The sequence below is a fragment of the Lepus europaeus genome, chromosome 15 (assembly GCF_033115175.1).
Source record: "Lepus europaeus isolate LE1 chromosome 15, mLepTim1.pri, whole genome shotgun sequence".
Lineage (NCBI taxonomy): Eukaryota > Metazoa > Chordata > Mammalia > Lagomorpha > Leporidae > Lepus > Lepus europaeus.
In genome coordinates, this window is record NC_084841.1 from 26,038,980 (window position 1) to 26,063,286 (window position 24,307).

Below are 24,307 nucleotides of genomic sequence, written 5' to 3' on the forward strand. Positions count from 1 at the left end.
AGACTTTTTTTTATTGTATTTTAAATATAAAATGTGTTATCTCAAAAACTATAAAGAAAAAAATGGAGAGAAAGGGAAATTTGGAGAGAGAGGGGAGAGGGAGGGAGGAGGGAAGGGAGTATCATTGTATTAGAATTGTATCTATGAACTATACTGAAACTTTTAAAAAATAATTAAAAAATGTTAAAAGGAGAAAAAAACGCTAAAAGAGAATTGTATCTACAAACTATATTTAATTTGTTAAAACTTAATTTAAAAATTTTAAAAGATCATGTTTAATCATCAACTTGGTTTTCCTCATTTGTAGGAAAACTAATAATAGTTATTCTCTTTAAAAAATAAAATTACATATATGGTTATGGATATATTATTATCTGACAGCAGTGACTTATCTTTATTCAAAAGATAAATAGCAAACACATTTAAGGTAACTGTTTTAAAAACCATTAGGTTACTTATTCAGATAACATTTTTTGAGTATGATATGAGAGATGCAATGAACAAAATGAAGTCTTAGCTTTGAGGAGCTTACATGATGATCAGCAAGTAAGCAAACTCATAGTGCAAGTCTCATTATAGACAAGCGATGTGGAGGAGCCGTAGTAAAATAAGGGCATAGAGAACTTCCTGGGGGCTCTGATGGGAAATATGGAGGCTGTGATAGATGAAGGGATCAGAAAACACACCTGGAAAGAGACATCACGCAAACAGGAAGTGGCAGGGAAGAGGGACAAGGCAGATGAACTTCACAGGTGGGAGCATTGCCGGCAGAAAAACCAGAATGTAGAGACCCTGTGGCAGGAGCAAGCTCAGTGTGCAAGGAAGCCAGGGGTGGGGTGGGGGCGGCAGTGTTGGGCGGGAAGAAAAAAAAAAAAGAAATAGGCTTACAAGATCAGTTTCTTCAAAACACTAACGTATAACAAGATAGAGGATGATGCAGCCTTATGAAAATAATGAGGCATTACTTGAGTTTTGAAGACTTAGCTGAATTCTTAAATGATAAACCTAAAGAAAAATAAGGAATCATATTTTTCATGCTAGTAAGAACACAAAACTTATTATTTGCATAGTTTCCAAAGATTGTTTTAAAATGAGTTCCAGAATGATTTAGATTGACTCAATGGTGTATCCCAAATGGGACTGAGAAAGTATTGATCATTTGGTATTCTTTTAGGTTAATGAGATCTATTAATGTCTTTTTTCAAAAAATTTTGGTTCAATGATAAGGAAAGATAGTAGTGGGCTGAACAAAACAAATGTTGACCTTATTTTGTATTTTCATATGTTCTAAATGCACTCACTGTGGAAAACTTTCATGATTTTCCAGGCTTTAGTTGTTCATTTTAGGAACTGATTAATAAGGAAAATATTTAAATTAGAACATTTCAAATCTGTGCACAAATAGAGTCTGGTATAGCAGAACTCCATGTCCCCCTCACTCAACCCTCTAATTCCATTTATAACATTTTTCCCGGGCCCGTGCTGTGGCACAGTGGATTAAAGCCCTGGCCTGAAGCACTGGCATCCCATATGGGCGCCGGTTCTAGTCCCGGCTGCTCCACTTCCGATCCAGCTCTCTGCTATGGCCTGGGAAAGCAATAGAAGATGGCCCAAGTCCTTGGGCCCCTGCACCCACATGGGAGACCTGGAAGAAGCTCCTGGCTCCTGACTTCGGATCAGCTCTGCTCCGGCTGTTGCAGCCAATTGAGGAGTGAACCAGCAGATGGAAGACCTCTCTTGCTGTCTCTACCTGTCTCTGTAACTCTGTCTTTCAAATAAATAAAATAAATTTAAAAGAAAAAAAAAACACTTTTCCCATCCTCACCCACTTGATAATTTTGAAACAAATCCAAGGCATCATTTCATTTGTAAATATTTTAGTTTATGTCTAAAAGATAAGAATCTTTATTATTTCATTCAAATAAAGCTTATGCACAGTGAAGCCGTAGATCTTAATAGCACAACTTGGTAACTTTGATAAGTGTTTACTTCTGTGTAACTGTCACTCTACCCAAGAAATAGAACATTTGTATGATCAGATACAGTTCTTTCATTCCCCTTTTCAATCAATTTTCCCCTGCATGAGCAACCATTCTCCTGATTTCTATTACCATACATTAATTTTGCCCAGTCTTGAGTTCATGCACATAGCAAATATATATTTTATGTCTAGCTTCTTTTCACTCCACTTGCTGCTTTTGAGATTTTACATAGTATTATATATATTTGTAGTTTCTTCTTCTTTTTACAGAACTGCTGAGTGATATTGTTTTGTATAAATATGCCATAGTTTGTTTATTTTCCACCTCCAACCCCCGGTTTGGGACTGTCTCTAAAACTGCAATGAGCATTCTTGTGTTAATCTTGATTGTGGATATAGGTTTTCATTTCCATTGAGTAAGTATCTAGGAATTGAATTGTAAGTAAGTATCTAGGAATTGAAGTATCTAGGACAGATGTATGTGTAACTTTAGGGGAGCTGGCCAAAACAGTGCCATTATACAGTCCTACGGCCATGTATGAACATTACAGCTATTCTGCAACCTCATCTACATTTGGCATTGGCAGCATTTTAAGTTTAGCTATTCTGATGTGTGGATGTATGAGAATGGTTTCTTGTGCCTTTAAATTGTATTTCCCTGATGAGTAATGATTTTGAGCCTCTTTTCAGCTGCCAGTTGACTATGAGGTATTTTTCCATTTAAAAATTGAGTTATTAGTATTTTTTTAAACATTATATTTATTTATTTAAGAGGTAGAGTTACATACAGTGAGAGGGAGAGATAGAGAGAAAGGAGCCAGGAGCTTCTTCCGAGTCTCCCACATGAGTGCAGGGGCCCAAGCACTTGGGCCATCTTCTACTGCTTTCCCAGGCCACACCAGAGAGCTGGATTGGAAGAGGAGCAGCTGGGACTGGAACCTGCACCCATATGAGATGCTGGCGCTGCAGGTGGAGGATTAACCTACTGCGACATGGCGCCAGCCCCTAGTATTTTTATTATTTGAATTCTTTTTTGTATTCCAAATGTAAATTTGATACATGTTGTATGATTATTTTCTCTTAGTCTTTTGCTTACTTTTAAATCTTTTTTTAAACATGGACTTATTTATTTGAAAGGCAGATTGATAGAGAAAGAGGGAGAGAGAGAGAGAGAGAGAGAGAGAGAGAGAATATCTTCCATCTGCTATTTCACTCCACACATGTGCACATGGCTGCAATACCTGGGGCTCAGTCAGGCCAAAGCCAGGAGCCAGGATCTCTATCCTGTGGCAGGGGCCCAAGCACTTGGGCCATCTTCCACTATCTTTCCAGTCACATTAGCAGGAAGTTGGATAAGAAGTGAAGTAGCCAGGATTTGGACCAGCACTTTGATAAGGGATGCTGGTGTCACAAGTGGTGGCTTAACCTGCAGCACCACAACACTGGTCCCACTTTTTAAATCTTTTTAATGGCTTGTCTTGAGGACTAGAGTTTTCATTTTAATTTAAAGGAACTCATTATAAATGTTCAGGGCTTTTATATATCCTGTTTGCCAATCTCAAAGTCAAAAAGACATTCTCCTATTTCTTTCAGAGCTTTATTATAAAAGTTTTAGCTTATTTGTTTAGGTCTATGCTCTATTTCAAATGAACCTTTGTATATTCTGTGAGTTAGGTATCAAGTTTTAGTTTTTTTCCAATTTTTTTGGTTGTTGTTGTACCTGTGTGTTTATTTTTCCCACTGAAATGCTTAGGTACTAGAGTTGAGATTCAGATGGCTGTATAAGAGCTATTTTTAGATTATTCTGTTTCATTGATCTATTTGCCTTTATACTGATTCCATATTGTCTTAGATATTGTAGCTTTAAGTAAATCTTGAAGTCTGGTAATGTGAGCCTGTACATTGTTTGTTTTTTTAAGATTTATTTACTTATTTGAAAGTCAGAGTTACAGAGAGAGAGAGAGAGAGAGAGAGAGAGAGAGACTTTCCATTCAGTGGTTCACTCTAGATGGCCACTATGGCCACGGCTGGACCAGGCTAAAGCTAGGAGCCAGGAGCTCCATCAGGGTCTCCCATGTGGGTAGCAGGGGCCCAAGCACTTGGGCCATCTTCTGCAGCTTTTCCCAGGCCATTAGCAGGGAGCTGGATTGGAAGTGGAGCAGCTGGGATACAACATAGCACCTACATGGGATGATGGCATCTCAGGCTGCAGCTTTACCTGGTATGCTACAGTGTTGGTTGCCTTATATTGTTCTTTTCTTTCAAGAAAGTTTTGCCTATTCTAAGTTTTGTCCTTTTCTTCTATATAGATTTAGACTGAACTTGTCAATTTCTGTAAAAACTTGTTTATCTGATCACTCTTTTTGTCCATCTTTTTTTTCTTTTTTCTTTTATCTATTTATTTATTTTAAAAAATTTATTTAAGGTGTACACATTTCATGTATTTCAAATATACAGATTTTGGAACATAGTGACACTTTCCATCCTACCCTCCCTTCCTGCCCAAGCTCCAACCCTTCTTCCTTCTCCCTCACCTATTCCCAATCTTAATTTTTACAAAAATTTATTTTCAGTTTATTTTATACTCATAAGGTTAATCCTACACTAAATAGAGAGTTCAACAAATACTATGAAGAAAAAAACACTGTTCCTCAGTAGTAGAGGCAAGAGCTGTAAATCATTGAATCTAAAAACGTCCATTTCACTCCAATACATTACATTTTAGATACTCTATTAGTTACCCCAGATCAGGAAAAACATATGATATCTGTCTTTTTGAGACTGGCTTATTACACTAAGTATAATGGTTTCCAGTTGCATCCATTTTGTTGCAAAAAAAAAAAAAAGGATTTGACTTTTTTTTACAGGTGAGTAGTATTCCATTGTGTATATATATGCCATAATTTATCCAGCCATCATTTGATAGACATATGGATTGATTCCATATCTTAGTTATTGTGAGCTGAGCTGCTATAAACATGGGAGTACAAATAACTCTTTCATATACTGATTTCTTTTTGGGTAAATTCCCAGGAGTGGGATGGGTGGATCACATGGTAAGTTCAGATTTCTAAGGTTATCTACATTCTGTCTTCCACAGTGGCTGTACCAGTTTACATTCCCCCAGTAGTGGATTAGGGTACCTTTTCCTCCACATCCTTGCCAGCATTTGTAGCTTGTTGATTTCTGTATGGGAGTCATTCTAACTAGGGTTAGAAATCCTCACAGTGGTTAGAAACCCTCACAGTGGATTTGATTTACATTTCCCTGATGGCTAGTGATCCTGAGCATTTTCCAAATGTCTGTTGGCCATTTGCATTTCCTTTCTTGAAAAATGCCTGTTCAAATTCTTTGCCCATTTCTTAATGGGATTGTTTGTTTTGTTGTTGTTGAATTTCTTGAGCTCTTTATAGATGCTGGATATTATTTTTTATCAATTGCATAGTTTGCAAATATTTTTCCCATTCTGTCTGTTGCCTGTTTACTTTGCTGAATGTTTCTTTTGCAGTGCAGAAGCTTCTCAGCTTGGTGTAATCCCATTTGTCAATTTTAGATTTTATTGCCTGTGCTTCTGGGATCTTTTTCAAAAAGTCTTTGCCTATGCCAATGTATTGCAGGGTTTCCCCAATGTTCTCTAATAATTTGATTTATCAGGTCATAGACTTAGGTCTTTGATCCATTTTGAGTGGATTTTTGTGTAAGGTGTAAGGTTTAAGGTAGAAGTTTTGTTTCATACGTCTGCACACAGAGATATAGTTTTTCCATCACCATTTGTTGAAGAGACTGTCCTGGTTCCAGGGATTTATTTTAGCTCCATTGTCAAAGATAAGTTGGTTGTAGATGTGAGTGTGGATTGATTTCTGGAATTTCTGTTCTATTCCATCGGTCTACATGTCTGTTTTTGTGTCAATACCAGGGTGTTTTGATTATAACTGCATTGTAATATTTCTTGAAATTTGGTATTGTGATGCTTTTGGCTTTATTTTTTTTGTTTAAAATTGCTTTAGCTATTTGGGGTCTCTTGTGTTTCTATATGAATTTTGGCATCTTTTTTTTCTAGATCTGAGGAGAATGTCATTGGTATTTTGATTGGGATTGCATTGAATCTGTAAATTGCTTTCAGCAGTGTGGACATTTTGATGATATTGAGTCTTCCAATTCATGAACTCCATCTTTTTTTTGAAATGTTAAAAATATTTGCTACCATTGTTTTATCAATTTAATGTTAAACTCATTTAATCATTAACTTATCAGTTAATTCCAACATTTAGATAATCTCCAGGTCACTGCCTGATCATTTTTTTCTTGCCTATATGATTGTTATTGTGAGAGCTAATCTTGAGCAAACTACTTGGCCACAACTGGACTGCTGTTTTAGACAAAAACAGAACTATAATACTATTACCACACCCCAAAAGTTACCAACAGTGCTTCATGATTTATCTTCGTTAGCAAACAACATTCAAAATGTAGGAAATTGAATTGGTTGCAAGAGAGATGACATTTAATTTAATTTATTTTATTTTTTTATAGCAAATTTGATGGAAAAGATTTCTCAAACGAAACTAAATTAACTCATTCACTGGATGAGAAGTGTTTCGTTAGTGTTAGTATGGGCATTTCTGTATTGGTGTTTTTTTTAAATTTATTTGACAGGTAGAGTTATAGATAGTGAGAGAGAGAGACAGAGAGAAAGGTCTTCCTTCTGTTGGTTCACCCTCAAATTGCTGCTACAGCCAGAACTGCACTGATCCAAAGCCAGAAGCCAGGTGCTTCCCCCCGGCAGGAGCCCAAGCACTTGGGCCATCCTCCACTACCCTTCTGGGTCGTAGCAGAGAGCTGGACTGGAAAAGAAGCAACTGGGACTAGAACCTGTGCCTACATGGCATGCCAGCCCCGCAGGCAGAGGATTAACCTAGTGAGCCACAGCACCAGCCCCTGTATTGGTGTTAAAACCTGGAAGTCTTTCCCTTAGCAGTAGCTGCTGAACCACTGTTATGGCAATCCCAGCTATGTGAGACTCAGGAGCAAAGAAGGGGGCTGGGTGTTTGGTACAATGGTTAGTTGCTGTGTGGGGTACCTGCATCCCATAGTAGAGTGCGTGGGTTTAAGTCCTGGCTTTGCCCCTGATTCCAGTTTCCTGCTTGCGAGCACCCTGGAGGCAGCAGTTGATGGCTCAGATAGTGGGACCCTACCATCCACATGGAAGACTCCCACTGAGTTCTGGACTCCTGGCTTCAGCCTGATCTAGTCCTGTTATTGCTGGCATCTGGGGAGTAAACAAATGGATGAAAGATCTCTCTCTGACTGTTTCCTGCCTTTCAAATAAATAAAAAATAAGTTATATTAAAAAAGAGAAAAGAAAGACTTTGAATAGCTCCCATATATAATTTGTTAAGACTGTCTAAAATCCTCATTTGTGCCCATTTACCTGTATTTTAAGTGTCACTATAACAAACCTTGAGGTTTCTTCTCCCAGCTTACAGAACAGTTGTAGCAGCAACTGAGTGTTGGTGGCATGCTAGAGACAAGCACAGTGGGAGTAGGAGGAAGTGACAGGTGACAGTGGAGTTGACTCAAGTGCTGCAGTCTCTGTGTCTGATGCAGGATACACAATTTCTAGTGAAACCAAGGTACGTGGCTTGTGCATCAAGGATCTTGCGCAGTGGCAGGTATGCAGACATGCAAAGGTATGCACTAGACTGATGTGAGAAATCATGAGTTGGCACTAAGCGCACACGCAGAGCAAAGGCAGGCCTGAGCGATTCAGAGAAGGCTTTCACAAGAATCACTGAGGTTCACATATCCATAAGTGAGGGTCCTGGGAGGAAATGAAGACATAGTTAAGGGAAATCAAAGAGAACCCAATAAAGGTACTGTTTACAGAGGTATGTGTGGGATTAAGGAAAAACAGGGAAGGATGACAAAGACCTCCTGGGCCTGCAAAAATGAGGTGCTATTATCATTCCTAGACTGGAAGAGATAGGAAGAGGAAGAGGTTACCAGACTCTGCGAGGCCAGTGGCAGTGGGAGAGAGCCAGCTGTGGCCTCTGTGCAGGACAGCAACTTGTACTTCCTGGTCTCTAGTGACTTCTGCCCTTCCCATCTCAAGCTGGCTTGGTCACTCTCCCCTTCCTGTCTGGGGTTTGCATCACTGCCCAGCAGAGTGTGTGTAGGGTACTGGCTGCCTGCCCCTGCTCTTCTCCTGTTGGGTTTTGGTTTCTGCCTTTGCCCATCTCAACATTGTACTTTGACAGCATAGCGCTCTGGGAAGAGAGGTCAGCATAAGTTTGAACAGTGCTGTGGTGGTTGGATCGCCAGCATTCCAGAGGTATATCTGGCTGTGGACTCTGCTAAGGCCAAGGACAGGTATCAGTCACTTGCTCATCTGAAAGCCAGGGACAGTTATGTCATGATGCGTGTGTCTTTCCCAACTAAGCCTTCTGGGATGATGGGTGATGAGCAGCATCCCTACGTGACGTGTGTGTGTTGCATTCAAAGAGCAAATATATCAGGTGACTGCACTAAGAGAATTTTAAAAAGCCAGTCTCCTTCCCTTGTGCTCCATATCTGCCAGTTCTAAAAGTAAAGCCCATGGAATCTTCCTCACTGCTCTCCATGAGTGGGCCCTGGGTGCTTTTCCCTGCCGGGGATTGCTGGTGACAGTGGATCCCATGTGCTAGCCCTGCAGCCTGTGCTCGGCCCCCACTGCTGTGCCAGTCATTCTGGGAGATGAATGAGGGTCCACAGCCTTACTGCAGAATCTTCCCAGGACTGCTTTTGTTTCACGAGCCATTCTGTCCTAGGTGATGGGAGAGAAAACGATCTGCTCCAGTCTGCAGGCAGCCACATTGGAGGCTACAAGATCTAAGTTCATTTGCCAGTCAAGGGCATTGCTACAGGCGTAAAGCTGAGCTCAGGATGGAAATGATTATTTGGGACAGTTAGGGCAAACTCCCACCCCCAATAAGTCATAGCTTCAGTTCGGGGAGAAAGAAGTTTGCCAGGTGTGCTCGCATCCAGTGCAGAGCTGTGTGTAGGTGGAGATTCCGGCTCTCAGCTTGACTGACATCAGCCTTGCCCTTTGCATTCCTTGGGTTTCAGCTGGATAAGGGTTCAGATGCTCAGGCTGACTTCTCTCCAGGCTAACATAAGGCAGCAGGGGACAAATGTGAATTCCATGAAGGGGGCCCCATAGAGAAGAGCAGACACTGGGGTGTCCGTCAGAAGGCACGAGAGCCCCTGAGGTGTTGAGGTTGTGAGCTCAGGTGTGGTGGTTGCTGCTGTTATGATTCAAAAGGAAACTGCATGGAAACAAAGTATGGCGATCACTTGTAAAGTGATCCTCAAATGCAGAACACCCTTTAGCCTTCGGACCACCCTTGTGGCATTCCCAGGCCACTTCCTTCTGCAGTCTGCCATCTTCAGGCACCCAGGAGAGCTGGGCAAGGTTAGTTTTCAGGGTCTTGATCCTAATTGGACAGGATTATGCTGCTGTTGTCAACAGTGATGGGGGAAGGACAGGTCCTGGGCCATCTCTTCTCTCACCTGCCCTCCACCCAAAATTCCCTTTCTTCAATATCCCTTTCAACCAAATGGGAAGTTAAAAGGTGTATCTTTTTTCAAAGGACTCTTGAGAAATGTTGCCCCATACCCTCAGCTTCCCTCATAATTGGCTTGTGGTAAGAAAGATAGAACCACCATGTGATACCCTTGAGTTTGTGTGAATACCCCAAGCAAAACCCAGGGACAGCCTAGCCTTGCATTGAACTTTGGTAGCATTTTCTCAGCAGCCGCTATCTGAGAGCTATACAGGTTTCCTCAGACATCCACGAGCTGGAGTGCTCTCACTTTACAGAACCACCGAGGCACACAGCATTCTTTGCTTACTGGTTTGGAACACAAGCGTTGAGGAATTCGACTCAGTATGCATTTTCCTCCTCCAGGGGGAAACGAGAAAGGTGCTGCCCACACTGTCAGATAGGAGCCATGCCAGGAATGGCAACTCAAAGCTCCGTTAAAAAAGAAATAATAACAAGATCTCTATTCAGCTTTCCCCATGTTGGAGGACTAAGAAAAACAGCAGTAAATAGATGCGGCTGGCAGATACTATTAGAGAGGCATGCCAGTATCAAACATGGCATCTTTCACTGAGCATACCAGATGCTAGCCAAGTGCGTAGGGCACAGTGAGTGAATTGGGATGCAATGATAAGAGATTATTGGGAGTATGCTACCTTCTTCTGGCAGACTTCCCAGAATGAGTGGAAGATGGTGAATGCTTTTCATCTTGTTTGAATGCCAGATACTTTATTTAATTGCAGGGTAAATCATGATCACTCGGGAGCTGGTCCTCATGGTGGTCCACTTTACCACTCTGTGCCTACATGTCCATGGGGAGTGGCAGTGCTGTTGAGGGGAGATTGTAAACTGCACTGTTCTTTTAATCCAGCCCGTTCAGCTTCTTGCAGCAGAATGGCTGCATTTAGGGATTTAATGAAGAGTTATGACCATGCACATTCTGGCTAGAAAGGATGCCAGGTACTAGAACAGGGAATCCCATTTTCTGCAATTGGTAACACCAGCATGACAGGTGTCAGTCAGGACTTGAGGTTCAGTTGTCCAGAGGCAGGACACAGACTGGATGACCTTGTTCCTTTCAGTCCAGAGGTCCAGTAGAAAGTGTTATTGATGCAACTTAATACTCTGGGGTTTTTTTTTTCCTTCCCTTTTTCCCTCTTAATTTTCACTTCCAATTTTCAGTGTCTATAATGTGCTAACGGGCTTTCCTCCCACTAAAAAACACGTGTGGATGTGCAAATGTTCTCCTTGAGAAAAGATGGTCCCTAGGGTTTTGCTTCTGGCTTGAGGGCCGATGAGGTAGGTGTTATGAAACCTCCCCCGCAGCAGGCTGGGGTGCCAGCGAGCCTCAGCAGGAACAGCAGCTCTCCTGCTAATTTTGGCAAGAGAGGGAGACACTCAGCCTCTTTGAAAGGGAAGAAGGTAACTTTTGCGATCCACTTGCAAATCAAGAGAGAGAGTGTGTTTTCAGAGCTTGGCATGTGTTCTCTGTATTTTCACCCACTTTCGAACCTGTTAGGACAAAGCAAACCAAGTTCATCTTTCTTGGCCAGATAATTGTTCTTCACATCCTGGCTTGTAGAATGCATGTCAAGAGGAAAGGGAACAGAAGGCCTGGATGGAGTGGTGTTGGGGTGCACGTCCAGTGGTGTGTGTGGGTGACCACCATTAGTGTGGTGGCCCTGAGTTAGGGTTTCAAGAAGGGGACAGGAGGAACAGAAAGAGAGGTGAATGGTGTGGCTTAGCTGCTGGACGTTTAAGCAGTGACCATCCTAGGTGTTCCAGAAACAAGGAGCTTCTGGGGACAGCAGTCAAGTACAGAATGCAGACAGATTGAGGTCAGCAGTCTCAAAGTAAGGAGAGATTAGACTAGGCACCTATTCCTCTCACCTTCTACAACTCTGTGATTGCATGATTTCCACTGTAGCAAGATATTTTCTATGCAGTTATCAAAGGGAAGATATATATATATATATATATATATATATATATATATATATATTTAAGTATTTATTTATTTGAAAGGCAGAGTTACAGAGAGGCAGAAGGAGAGAGAGAGAGAGAGAGAGAGATGTCCCATCTGCTGGTTCACTCCCCAGATGGCCGCAATGGCCGGAGCTGTACTGATCCAAAGCCAGGAACTTCTTATGGGTATCACACTACGGTGCAGGGGCCATCTTCCACTTGGGCCATCTTCCACTGCTTTCCCAGGGCATAGCAGAGAGCTGGATTGGAAGTGGAGTGGCCAGGACTCAAACAAGTGTCCATATGGGATGCCGGCACTGCATGCAGCAGCTTTACCTGCTATGCCCCGGCACCAGCCCGGGAATATATATATATATATATATATATATATATATATATATATATTTGACAGGCAGAGTGGACAGTGAAAGATAGACAGAGAGAAAGGTCTTCCTTTTGCCGTTGGTTCACCCTCCAATGGCCGCTGTGGCCGGCGCATCACGCTGATCCGAAGCCAGGAGCCAGATGCTTCTCCTGGTCTCCCATGGGGTGCAGGGCCCAAGCACTTGGGCCATCCTCCACTGCACTCCCGGACCACAGCATAGAGCTGGCCTGGAAGAGGGGCAACCGGGACAGAATCCGGCACCCCAACAGGGACTAGAACCCGGTATGCCGGTGCTGTGGGCGGAGGATTAGCCTATTGAGCTGCGGTGCCGGCCAATATATTTTTCAAACATATACTGTGGCATGTGAATTAAATGACACAGGTGAAGACTACTGGTAAAAATTCATCAGCATGAGTCCTTTCTCAAGCCATGATGATCTCATGGCCTGAGTGAGAATTTCATATTCCTTTGGAAAATTGAATTAACATGGCCAAAGCAGCAGAAAATTATCTTTGACAGGTAGATGTTATTTTACATCATTCTTCTTTGCCTAAAAAAATTAGTGACTCCAAGACTTATGCTTGACAGCTAAAAGTAGGAGCCAACACCTACCAGTTGCTTTCATGGCCCCAAGAACTGTTTTAAATGTGTTACATGCACTATATCATTTAACCCCAAAAGAGCTCTATGAGATGAGTCGGTACTAATACCCAGTTTAACAGATGATGAACTTGAGGGTTAGAAAGATTAAGGAATGTGTTGGAGTGAAGACTGGGTTGGGGGTCCAGCCAGTTAATGCAGAGTTCACCTGTCAGCCAGTACTCTCTCCTGCCCTCCTCCTCTCTCAGAGGGTCAGTGGGATCCACTAGCTTGGGCTGTGTCATCATTCCTGGAGAGAATTCAGGGCATGGCTTGTGGAAGCTAGAATTGCCTGGGGTACCACGGCCTGAATGAGGGGCCTTGGTTCCTGTTAAGTGTACACTGGATCAATAATATGTGTTAAAACTGTAAGAAAATCACTTGTTTTCTCATATATACATTAGGAATTAGAGATGAACCAAGATTTCTAGGTTGATCATTCTCCCTCTGTAGACAACAGCAACAACCAAAGCTAACAGTAAGCGTTGACTTTGTCAGATGCTGTTCCAAGTCTCTTACATTTATTCATTCATTTAAACCTAACAGCAACTCCGTAAGGTAAGTACTAGTATTTTCCTCATTTTTCAGATGAGTACATAAGGGCTCAGAGTGGTGCAGAATCACAGCCAGAAAGTGGCAGAGCTGGAAAGGCTCTTTAACTATTACTCTGAACTGCTTCTCAGCACCGACTTGGCCAAATCGGAAATCCTGTAGGGTGGGATGAGCCCGTGGAACTGGACACTGAACTGTGCCTACTGTGAATGTGCATTCCATCCAGTGATGGACGCTGTGGCTGCCTTCTACAGGGCTTTATCCCTAAAGATGGGTCAAGCAGTGCCTCATCCAGGAGTCTCACAATGGTCTTCTGTGGAGTGCCCCATTCATGCCCTTTTTCTTGAAATCAGAAGTCTTTGATATTTTGAACTTTTTTGATAGAGTTTGTTTGCAAGCTACTCCGTGTTTCCTGACTGTGTTTGCTCATATCATGTTCAGTGGGTTTAAATGTGGCATTAGAATTTACCAAAGGTGCTTATCATTGAGTTAGGGGAGGAACTAAAGTGAACCAGAGCAATCAAATGCTGGGTGAGGACAGCCCACATTCCTCAGTCTGGCCTCCTGTTTCTTCTTCATGATCTGACTCCCCTCGCCTCTCCAGCCATGTCTCCAAAAGACATGGCATGATCTTGCCCTTCCTGCCCCCAGTCTAGCAAAATATTCACAGTTTCTAAAATGCACCAGGCCATCAGGGGGTTGTGCTGTGAGTCTGCATTTGCCCACATTTACCTACCTGCAATATTTCTCCAACTTCCCATCCTGTGAAGCAGCTCTTTAAATTCAGAACTCAGTTAACTTTCACCACCACTGTGGAGTCTCTCTTGTCTGCTCCTCTTCCACTCACCCATAATGTCAATTAAACACTTTTTTGGTATTCTTATTGTATCCTGAACAGGTCTATAACATAGCACTGATGACACTTTTTCAGTCCACAAAATAGTCATAATAGTATTGGCTTATATTTATTGAAAAGTTGATATGCACCAAGTTTATGATATTAAGCAGTTTAGGTTAGTTGTGTCATTCATGAGGGGGCTTCAAAAAGTATGTGGAAAATTAAAGTAAATGATTGGTTTATTTTGATGCAAAAAAATTGAAATACATACCTATGGAAAAATGCACATTATGAAAAGGCTATTCATGGATTTCAATTTCTGCACAAAAATGAGATTATCTCTTCATTCCCTTTTCCCGGTTTGAAATACTCTGGTAGTTCTTGCAACTACTTCTTGCAGCAAGCACTAGTATTATGGTCAATATACAGAAGACAGGAAGCTCAAAGAGATTAAGCAACTTTCCCCAAGTTCACATGACTAGTGTTTATGTTTATGCAACTGTTAAGTTACTTTAGGGCAAGGACTATCCTACTTGAGCAGGGACTCAACTGGAATATAACAACAGCCCCAAACTGTTTTCAGTTCCTGCCCTTGGAACTTAACAGGTGGTCAGGGTAGGGAGCGGTCAGACACACTGGAATCACTGAAAACACAATTAGAAAGAAAGCCTGAGACATTTTGAAGAGAGGATGCAACCATTGCACACCAGCACGCACTTGATGCATGTACCACACCAGCTCCTCGATGCCAGCATGCAAGCAGGCATCCAAGAGTAGCCAAGGATGAGTGTTCTTTCAGTCCTGTTCCCCCTGTAAGCACAGAGAGCTCAAGAGGGGTTTTGAGGGTGGAGAAAACAAAATTAGTTTGGCTTGAGGTGCAGAGTGAATGGTGGCGGGGGGTGGGGGAAGAACAGCTGTGCAGAGGGAGCCATCAGCAGCGGTTGATGCCCCTGGGATGCTTAACCTGATCAACAAGTTCAGTTGTCTTGACTTCTGTAATATTTGTTCTCCAAATTCCCAAACTGGGGAAAGACTTTCCTCCTTCAGTCAGTGCCAGGAAAACCATAGTGTGACTCTTACTTGCTGCCCTTCTGCCCACTTCTGCCACTGCCTGGAGACCTCAAGTCTAGCTTGTTAACCATCTTGATTGCTGTGTAGTTCCTGAATGTGAGTCAGTTGGTGCTTGGGCTCACTCAACTGGGGTTTCCTTTACAGGTGAACATGTTTGTTGAAGGATTCCACGACGCCATCCTCCTCTACGTCCTGGCTTTACACGAAGTACTCAGAGCTGGTTACAGCAAGAAGGATGGAGGGAAAATTATCCAGCAGACTTGGAACAGAACATTTGAAGGTGGGGATTCAGTCTCTAAGGCAACAACACCATGGCCCACTGAGCTGCTTCTTCCCAGGTTCTGTTTTTTCTCTCTGTTGCAACTATGAGGCCTTTCCTTCCCAGCTGTGAAGGAAAGATAGTAAATCAAGATCAATCCACCTGACCGGTTGCTTGTGAAAATCAGATGAGATAATGTACCTGAAAGTGCTTTGACAAGATCTCACTGAAACAGGAAATGTCTCGTCTTCTGTTGGTTTAGAGAACAACTCTATGCATTTTCTTTTTCTTTTTCTTTTTTTTTTAAGATTTATTTATTTATTTTGAAGGGCAGAACAATAGAGAGGGAGATCTCTCATCCACTGGTTCACTCCTCAAATGGCTGCAATGGCTGGGCTGATCTAGGCTGAAGTCAGGAGCCTGGAACTCCATATAGATCTCCCATTTGGGTAACAGGAGCACAAATACTTGAGCCATCTTCTGCTGCTTTCCCAGACAACATTAGCAGGCAGCAGAGTTGGAAGCAGAGTAGCCAGGACTTGGACCAGTGCTCTGATGTGGGATGCTGGCATCACAATAGATGGCTTAACCCGCCGTGCCACAATGCCAGTCCCAGCTCTATGCTTCTTAAAATTATACACAACTCAAGCCTTATTCACAGGAGAATGATCAGTTTTGGAAGAGTTCTATGATTAGTTTTAAAATACATATTAATCCCAGATACACATTCCTTTATTCAGAGGATATTTTTTTTTGTGAAACTCCAAGAAAATTAGTTATTGTGACTAAACCTGGTGGCTCATTGATTAGCAGATCCAAGTGATTTATTTTAATCTTACAATGGTGAATATTAGCTGCTGTTTTCTTAAGAGCAGAGAAGTATAGAAACTACAACAACAAAGTGGCCCATAATCTTATCATTCAGGCAACCTCTGTTGACATTTAAGAATTGTACAATAACAAGGCTGTTTTTTGCTATGAAATTTAAGCAGTACTAAAATGTACAAAATGAAAAGCAAAAGCTTTCCTTCCCACCCTTGGCTCTCTCCCTAGAGTGATCATTATTAATAAGTTTTTACAAATATGTATACAAAGATTTTATGCCTTTTGCCAGCACAGAGACATTTGGATGTTTCATCTAAAATATTTTACACAAAAGAACTCAGACCAGAGATGCCATTTTTCATTGATTTTTCACTTGTATGTCAAGTCAAGTAATTTTCTTTGCGAACACCCATAGATCCAACACATTTTTTTTAGAGATTTATTTATTTATTTGAAAGGCAGGTTATAGAGAAGCAGAAGCAGAGAGAGAGAGAGAGAGAGAGAGAGAGAGAGAGAGAGAGAGAAAGAGAGGTCTTCCATCTGCTGATTCATTCACCCTCTGGCCAAAATGGCCAGAGCTGGGCTGATCTGAATCCAGGAGCCAGGAGCTTCTTCCAGGACTCCCATGTGGATGCAGGGGCCCAAGGACTTGGGGAAGCCTCCGCTGCCTTCCCAGGCCATAGCAGAGAGCTGGATAGAAGTAGAGCAGCTGAGATTAGAACCCAGTGCCCATATGGGATGCCAGCACTGCAGGTGCTGGCTTTACCTGCTATGTCACAGTATTGGCCCCATCCAACACATTTTAAAATGATAGTTATGTATTATTCCACCATATGGCTAGACAAGAATTTCTTTAACCCATTTTCTTGCTATTGATGGACACTTCAGTAGTTCATAGTTTTCATTCTTATTTAGCATGCTATCACAAGCCTCTTGCACATCTTGATGAATTTTTGGGAGTGTTTTCAACAGGGAACATTCTTAGTTCAAAAGTATGTTCGTGCTTCTCAAATTGTGTTTGATATTGCCAAATATCTTCCACAAAGTTCTGCTAACCTATATTTTTGCCAACAGTATAAATATGAGTGCTGGTTGTGTTTCAACTCACCAACACTCTAGGAAGTTAACTAGAGAATCAATATGGGATGATCTCATTGTTGGAGCCTTGCAGTTGTCAATTTTTTATTTATCCATTCACACATCCATTCATTCATTCAACAAATATTCATTGAGCACCTCCCACATGCCAAACACTGTTCAAAGAGCTGAAGATTCCTCATTGAACCAGAGATTTTCCCTGCAATAAGTTGAGCTTAGCGTGCTGGTGGAGGTGAGGGGAGAGGCAGGAAATAAATAAATATGTCATTTCAGGAGCCATAAAATAACCCAGGGTAGGGAGTTACACAGTAGTGCAAGGGAGGCTTGGAGTGGCCACAGAAGGTCTCTGTGAGAATGGTAGCTTAGCAGAGATGTGTGGAAAGGGAGAGAAGTTCTGTGGGTGTTTGGGAGTGATCACTGCAGAGGGAACAGCAAGTGTAGAGATCCCAAGTGCATCTGGTGGGAGAGTATGGAGCATCCCCGAGGAGCCAGGAGGGCGCTGTGGCTGATCCTGCATCTGGGGGGTAGTGTACGGGAGTCAAGGCTGGAGAGGTAGTGAGGGCCACATCCTGGGGACAGGGAAGCCTTGTGGAGGACCTGGGGTTCCACTTGAGTGAGACAAGTCCCTACAGGGTTTTGAGTGAATGACCTGCCTTGTGTCTTTAAAGGGAGGTTCTTACTGCTGCTCTGTGGCAAATGAACTGGAGTATGCTGGGGACAGGGGACATCACTGGAAAACCATTGACATAGAGGACAGATTGCTGACTCAGGGTTCAGATTGGGCAACCTGTATCCTGGCCACTAACTAGAAACCCCAGTTCTCTTTATTCACCAGTACAACAAGGAAGTGGGGCCAACTGATGACTGACAAGAGCCCCTTCAGTTTTGCATTATGGTAACTCTTCCCTTAGCCCCTTAGTGGATTGGGATATTTCTCTATTTGTAATTACACTCTGCCAATTTTTTTATTTTTAAGCATCTTCCATTCACTGGTTCACTCCCTAAATGGCTGCAACAGGCAGGGCTCTGCCAAGACCAAAGTTGGGAGCTGGGAACTCAATCCAGGTCTCCTACAAGGGTGACGTGGACCCAATCACTTGAGCCATGATCACCGACTCCCAGGGTCTGCATTAACAGGAAGCTGGAGTCAGGAGTGGGAGATGGAGAACCCATGCACTCCTATGTGGGATGCGAGCCTCTTAACTGCAAAGCCTCACAAAAATTTTTGAATGACAGCAAAAAGGACTGACAAGTCCAGATGTGGGGAACACATTTTCCCATTTGGGTCTTTTACCCATCCACTTCTGTGGCTTGTCTTCGTTTCTCAGAAAGGGTAAGATGGTGGGGTGGGGAGCAGATTGTAGCCAGAGCCATCTGGGCAGTAGGTATCGTGGCAATTGGTGGATTTCATTTCTCCTTGATTGTTTCATGTCTTACTCAAAACCAGAGTGATATCTCCTTTGGCTTTAGACAGATTGTGGGATGAGGGCAAGTAAATCTCCAGGATTGTCTCATTTTACCTCTGGCTGCTTCATCTGAGAAGCTGGAATCAAATAGGTTAATCAGGGGGCATGTTAGGACAGAGTCAGTTTTCCCAGAAGTTGTGCACAATACACTGAGAAATGGTGTGTGTGTATGGACACCACCTTGGTAGTCCACATCCCATTCTTAGCTTTAAGTGCATGGTGTGGTCATTTGTTCTTGGTCTTCTGACAGAGGGACAGGAGCCAGAGTCAGGGGACACTGGAGGGCAATATTGAGGGAGAGTAAGTGCCCACAATGGTCTGAATATAGTTTTATTTAGAGCCAGGAATGGGCAAGGCTTTCCCATAGTCCGACTTGACGTTTCCATTTCAGGGCCAGGTCTATGCAGTCCTGAAACAATTATCTGGATAGTTCAGTCTAAAATAAGAATCTCATTTGTCCAAATGTAGAGATAATTGAAGCCAAGGCAGGTTTTGGGTCCGAATTTGTTTGGAAAGCCCATTTTATTTACCAAACAACGATTCATTTGAAGGTAGGCCCAAAAAGAACTTTAGAGGTATCTGTGTGAAGAAAAACCCTAACCTTCCTAAAATTACAAACAGTTTTAATTTTAATGGTCACTGTAAGTGGCCATTAAGTTGTTAAGGGGAAAACACTCTGGATGTTATTTGACAAATTTGGATGTTTACTGCTCTGAAACCTATGATCAGCTGTCAAAGCTTCCAATAAATGGCTTGGGAAGAGTTTGAGCTTCCTCTGTGTGAGAGGTCAGAGCAACAAGGTAAATAGGACTGTGGCCCAGACCTTGAGCTCCACTACCAGCAAATAGAAGTGAGGATGGAGAATCTCATTGCTATGTACAGGGAAGTTCTACTGTCAGCCCAATGATCTCACCTTGTGGGTGACACTAGCAGGTGCAGTCTCACCTTGCTTCTCAGCCACCCTGAGGGATCTCACCCCATTTCTTGGCAGAATTTTAATAACATAAAGACGTAATGAAGTCTTGGCTTACTGGAGCCAAGTCGTCTTATAAAACACTTAGCAGGGCACACCATCACAGATGCCTTGGGCAGGATGATAGCTGGTTTTGGAGAGGCCATATGCTTAGAGATGATTGTAATTATTTTTTTAAAAAATTCATATTTATCACTTAAAGTTTTATACATTGTCCAAGATGTACAAGTTTGAGATGGGTGGGTCTTTGTAACTATTTTGTCTTCATATTAATAAGACACAAAAATCAAGATGGATGGTAACTCCATTCTGTTTCCGGCAAAGTAGACCAAAGTCTGGAAAAACCAGTGGGTCTTCAAACCACTGTCCAAAGGACAGTAAACCCAAACACCTGCCCTTTCCAGACCACACTGGAGGATGGAACTTTCCCTTGGGATCCTTTCCCCAGACATTAATTTTACCAAATGAGTTGGGACTTCTGGAAAGAGCCAAGTCAATAGAAACACCAATTAAAAATGACCCTGAACCCTCCCACAGTGTAAGAGGAGAGAAAACAAGTTATGTTATTGAATTAGAATGTGGCTGATGTGTGCATTCTCTTATTTAGTGACATATTTAGACATAACAGACATATTTAATATCAGTCATTGATACATAGTTGATTTTATGTAATTAATTGGACTAGGCCACCATTGCTGGCAAAAGCGAGTGGTACCCAGCATTATCTCTGGCTGCCCTACTCCATACACATGGACTCTGTCCTTGGAAATCTCACAGTTCTGGTCCTTTTTGTCTTCTGTGCCTTTCTAAATATGAGGCCAGCCTTCCTGACTAGAATATGCCTATTTCTTGATTGCTGCTGGTGGAAATTATAGGTTTCCTCCAATAGTCCTATAAAGTCCTTGTTTTTGACTGATTCCTCCTGAATTCTCCAGTGTGATGTGCTAGCTCCTTGGAGTGGTGTGGGTATGGTCTGGTGTTCACCACCAGACTTCAAGCATAGTAATAATAACAGAAATCATAAAATAAACAGTTGTTGAGCATTCCTAATCTGAAAATCCAAAATCCAAAATCTAAAATCTGAAATGCTACAAAATCTTAGAACACTTTAGTGCCAACTTGTTGCCCTACGTGGAAAATTCCATACTGTGAAGCTTTCTTTTCATGCACAGAAGTATTAGAAATGCTGTACAAAATTATCTTTAGAGTGTGAGTATAAGGCCTGCATGAACATAAATGAAATTTCTGTTTAAATTTGGATCCCATCCCCAAGACAATCTCATTATGTATATGCAAATATTCCAGAATCCAAAAGACTTCAAAAATCTCAAATGCTCTGGTCTACGCATGTCAGCCTGTAGAAGAGAATAGCTGACGTCTCTCAAACTTGTGTTGAAAATGCATTACCTGCTTTTACCCCATTTAATCATCTCCATGGCCTCAGGTGTAGGAGGTACTATTTTAGTTACTTTACAGTTGTGGAGAGTGAAGTTCCCAGAGGTACTAGGCAGCTTGCCCAAGGTGACAGAACATGTCACAGCATGTCAAAATCTGGGATTCAAATGTAAGTAGTTCGATTCTGGTGGGAGCAAGCTAATTTCCAAGTCCAGGCTGCCCCTCTCTCGAGTGGAGACAGTTTGATTCATCTTAGTGTCAGCTGCAGCACTAATTCAGCAAGTAGTGATCTTCCAGATCACATTTGGATAGAGTGAGTGACAGCTACCCTGGGAAAAGCCCAAGAGGGCTTCTTTAGCTCTTGGCTCCACTGACCACAAAGCAGGCCCTCACTCTGCCGTGAAAGCAGCCCCCAACAAAGTGTGTCCAGTGAGCTCCGGACCTGGGATGATCTTCCTTTAGTCTGATGGTAATGCAAGCCCATGACAAGTGTAGGAGTGTACTGCACTTTCACTTCTCATTCTGCAATTTTTTTTTTTTAAGAAAAAAAATACAGAACTCTAGGATAAGTGTGCTGTGTCTGGGGATGAACCTTAATCTTCTTTTCTGTAGAACATATTCCCCAAAGATTATTTTTTCTTTTCATTTTTACATGGAGCAATGCTAAGAATTTAGGAATGCAGACACAGATAAAATTACAATGTCTTTCCAAATGCCAACAAAAGCGCTCAGTCTGATGAGGGTCCCTGTGCCCTGAGTTTAAAAAATCCTGTCAATTTATTTACTTGTTTTGGTTGGCAAGCACAAGTATTTCAAGCAACTAACTTGGAGCTCGTCCCCTCTCGCCCTGTAGGTATTGCCGGACAGGTGTCCATAGACGCCAACGGAGACCGATACGGGGACTTCTCTGTGATCGCCATGACTGACACGGAAGCAGGCACCCAGGAGGTGAGTGAACAGCACTGTGCACCAGCTGCTGCTTCTGCCTGTTAGGACTCCGAGAATGTGTTTGTTCTGGTGCCCAAAGAGCTGTCCCAAAAGCAACCTCCAAATAAAAATGAGTTGGAAACTTGGGAGTTTCCAGGTAGGGGTGGCTCCCTTTTGGCTGAGGAAGAGCATCCAGAAAGGGTTCCGTGTCAAGTCTAAGTGGGGAAGTCCCACCTTTGAAGGAGCAGGTGTCACTCCTTAACTACACAGGGGCTTGTTGGACAGAAGAGGCAAAGTGAAACATATTTCTTCCATGAAATTTGGAATTGTTTTTATCCTATTTTATTTTTGGTGGGTGGGTGTTTACAAACTGGGTATGTGTTAACCTTTCAAAGATGATTAATTTCAGGATAGCAAGAGAAAAAAGTGCTGGAGGCAGAGAGGCGCCTCCAAGGCTTACTGGGGTGTCCTCTCTGTAACATGGAAATCGTCATATCTGCCTTGCCGGTATCATATGACTGCTGTGAGGACCAGACAAAATGACATCTAGAAAAGCACTGTGTATGCTGCAAGCCAGGCGGCCACAGGGCCCAACCACTGGTGTCAGCCCCACCCCCATCCTAATGGGATTCACTGCTCCTACTTCCCTGCCTGCCCCTGGCAAAGTTTTCAAAGGATCTGTTCCTGAACGCGTAGCTCTCTTTTTCTCTCCATCTCCTGATCACTCTCTCTGTCTCTTGACCTTTCTCTCTTGCTCTCTCTCTTACACTTTCCTTTTCTCTCTCTCTCTTTTTTTTTTTTTGACAGGCAGAGTGGATAGTGAGAGAGAGAGAGACAGAGAGAAAGGTCTTCCTTTTTGCCGTGGGTTCACCCTCCAATGGCCGCTGCGGCCGGCGCATCACGCTGATCCAAAGCCAGGAGCCAGGTGCTTCTCCTGGTCTCCCATGAGGGTGCAGGGCCCAAGCACTTGGGCCATCCTCCACTGCCTTCCCGGGCCATAGCAGAGAGCTGGCCTGGAAGAGGGGCAACCGGGATAGAATCCTGCGCCCCAACTGGGACTAGAACCCGGTGTGCCAGCGCCGCAAGGTGGAAGATTAGCCTGTTAAGCCACGGCGCCGACCCCTTTTCTCTCTTTTTTCTTTCTTTGCCCCTTCCCTCTGTTCTGTTGGGTTTCCCAAATAAACCCTTTCCCTTAAAAAAAAAAAAACTACTGTATAAACTTCAAATGATAAATAAAAATATGTATATATTAAAACTATATAAATATGCAATACACATGCATAAATGTACAAATAAATATTCATATACATATACTACACAATCGGCATTCATGTAGTATTTGTATGCATATTGCACACATCTATGCATATATGACATAATGTGTGCATTTATGATTAAATGCAAATGTTGCATACAAATATGCATATCTATATTTGTATACAAATACGCACTGTTTCAGCAAATAATGTCACTTGCTCTGGGTTGTGGCTCTGGTTACCTTTTATGGGCCCCAGTGTATGAGAATTGCTGTTTTCCTTTTTGTTCACGCATGCACGGTGTTGTAGGAGGGGCCCAGGCTGCCTGGTCTCCCCTGCTGTGTTTATGGAATATCTTTTTTGGATCTCCTGTGTAATCCAGTCTCCCCCGCAGGAGAAGGTGGGTCACGATCCATTGTGGGGCTACATAGAGCACTGGGTACATGCTTAGTACGCATCAGCGATTGTTATCTTGGGAGGATTTAGAATTCTTTTAGCTATGGCCTCCAACAGCAGGAAGAGAGAGAGAGGGAGAGGGAGAGAAGGAGAGAGGAAGAGAGGGAGAGTGGGAGAGAGGGAGAGAGGGAGAGGGAGAGAGGGAGAGAGGGAGAGTGGGAGAGTGAGAGAGTGGGAGAGAGGGAGAGAGGGAGAGTGGGAGAGGGAGAGTGGGAGAGTGGGAGAGTGGGAGAGAGGGAGAGGGGGAGAGAGGGAGAGGGAGAGAGGGAGAGGGAGAGAGGGAGACAGGGAGGCAGGGAGAGGGAGAGAGGGAGAGGGAGAGACAGAGAGAGGGAGACAGGGAGAGGGAGAGAGGGAGAGAGGGAGAGTGGGAGAGGGAGAGAGGGAGAGGGAGAGAGAGAGAGTGGGAGAGGGAGAGAGGGAGAGTGGGAGAGTGGGAGAGAGGGAGAGGGGGAGAGAGGGAGAGGGAGAGAGGGAGAGGGAGAGAGGGAGACAGGGAGGCAGGGAGAGGGAGAGAGGGAGAGGGAGAGACAGAGAGAGGGAGACAGGAAGAGAGAGAGAGGGAGAGGGAGAGAAGGAGAGAGGAAGAGAGGGAGAGTGGGAGAGACGGAGAGAGGGAGAGGGAGAGACGGAGAGAGGG

General features: G+C 43.0%; 1 protein-coding gene across 3 annotated transcripts in view; it reads left to right on the top strand.

The window, feature by feature from the left end:
* Nucleotides 1–24,307, top strand: part of NPR3 (natriuretic peptide receptor 3) — an 85,702-nt gene that overhangs the window by 49,698 nt on the left and 11,697 nt on the right. For all 3 annotated transcript variants that reach the window (XM_062212313.1, XM_062212312.1, XM_062212310.1), the window contains exons 4-5: nt 15,157–15,292; nt 21,882–21,976. In XM_062212313.1, the coding sequence (XP_062068297.1) occupies nt 15,157–15,292; nt 21,882–21,976 (231 nt within the window). The remainder of the gene's footprint in view (nt 1–15,156; nt 15,293–21,881; nt 21,977–24,307) is intronic.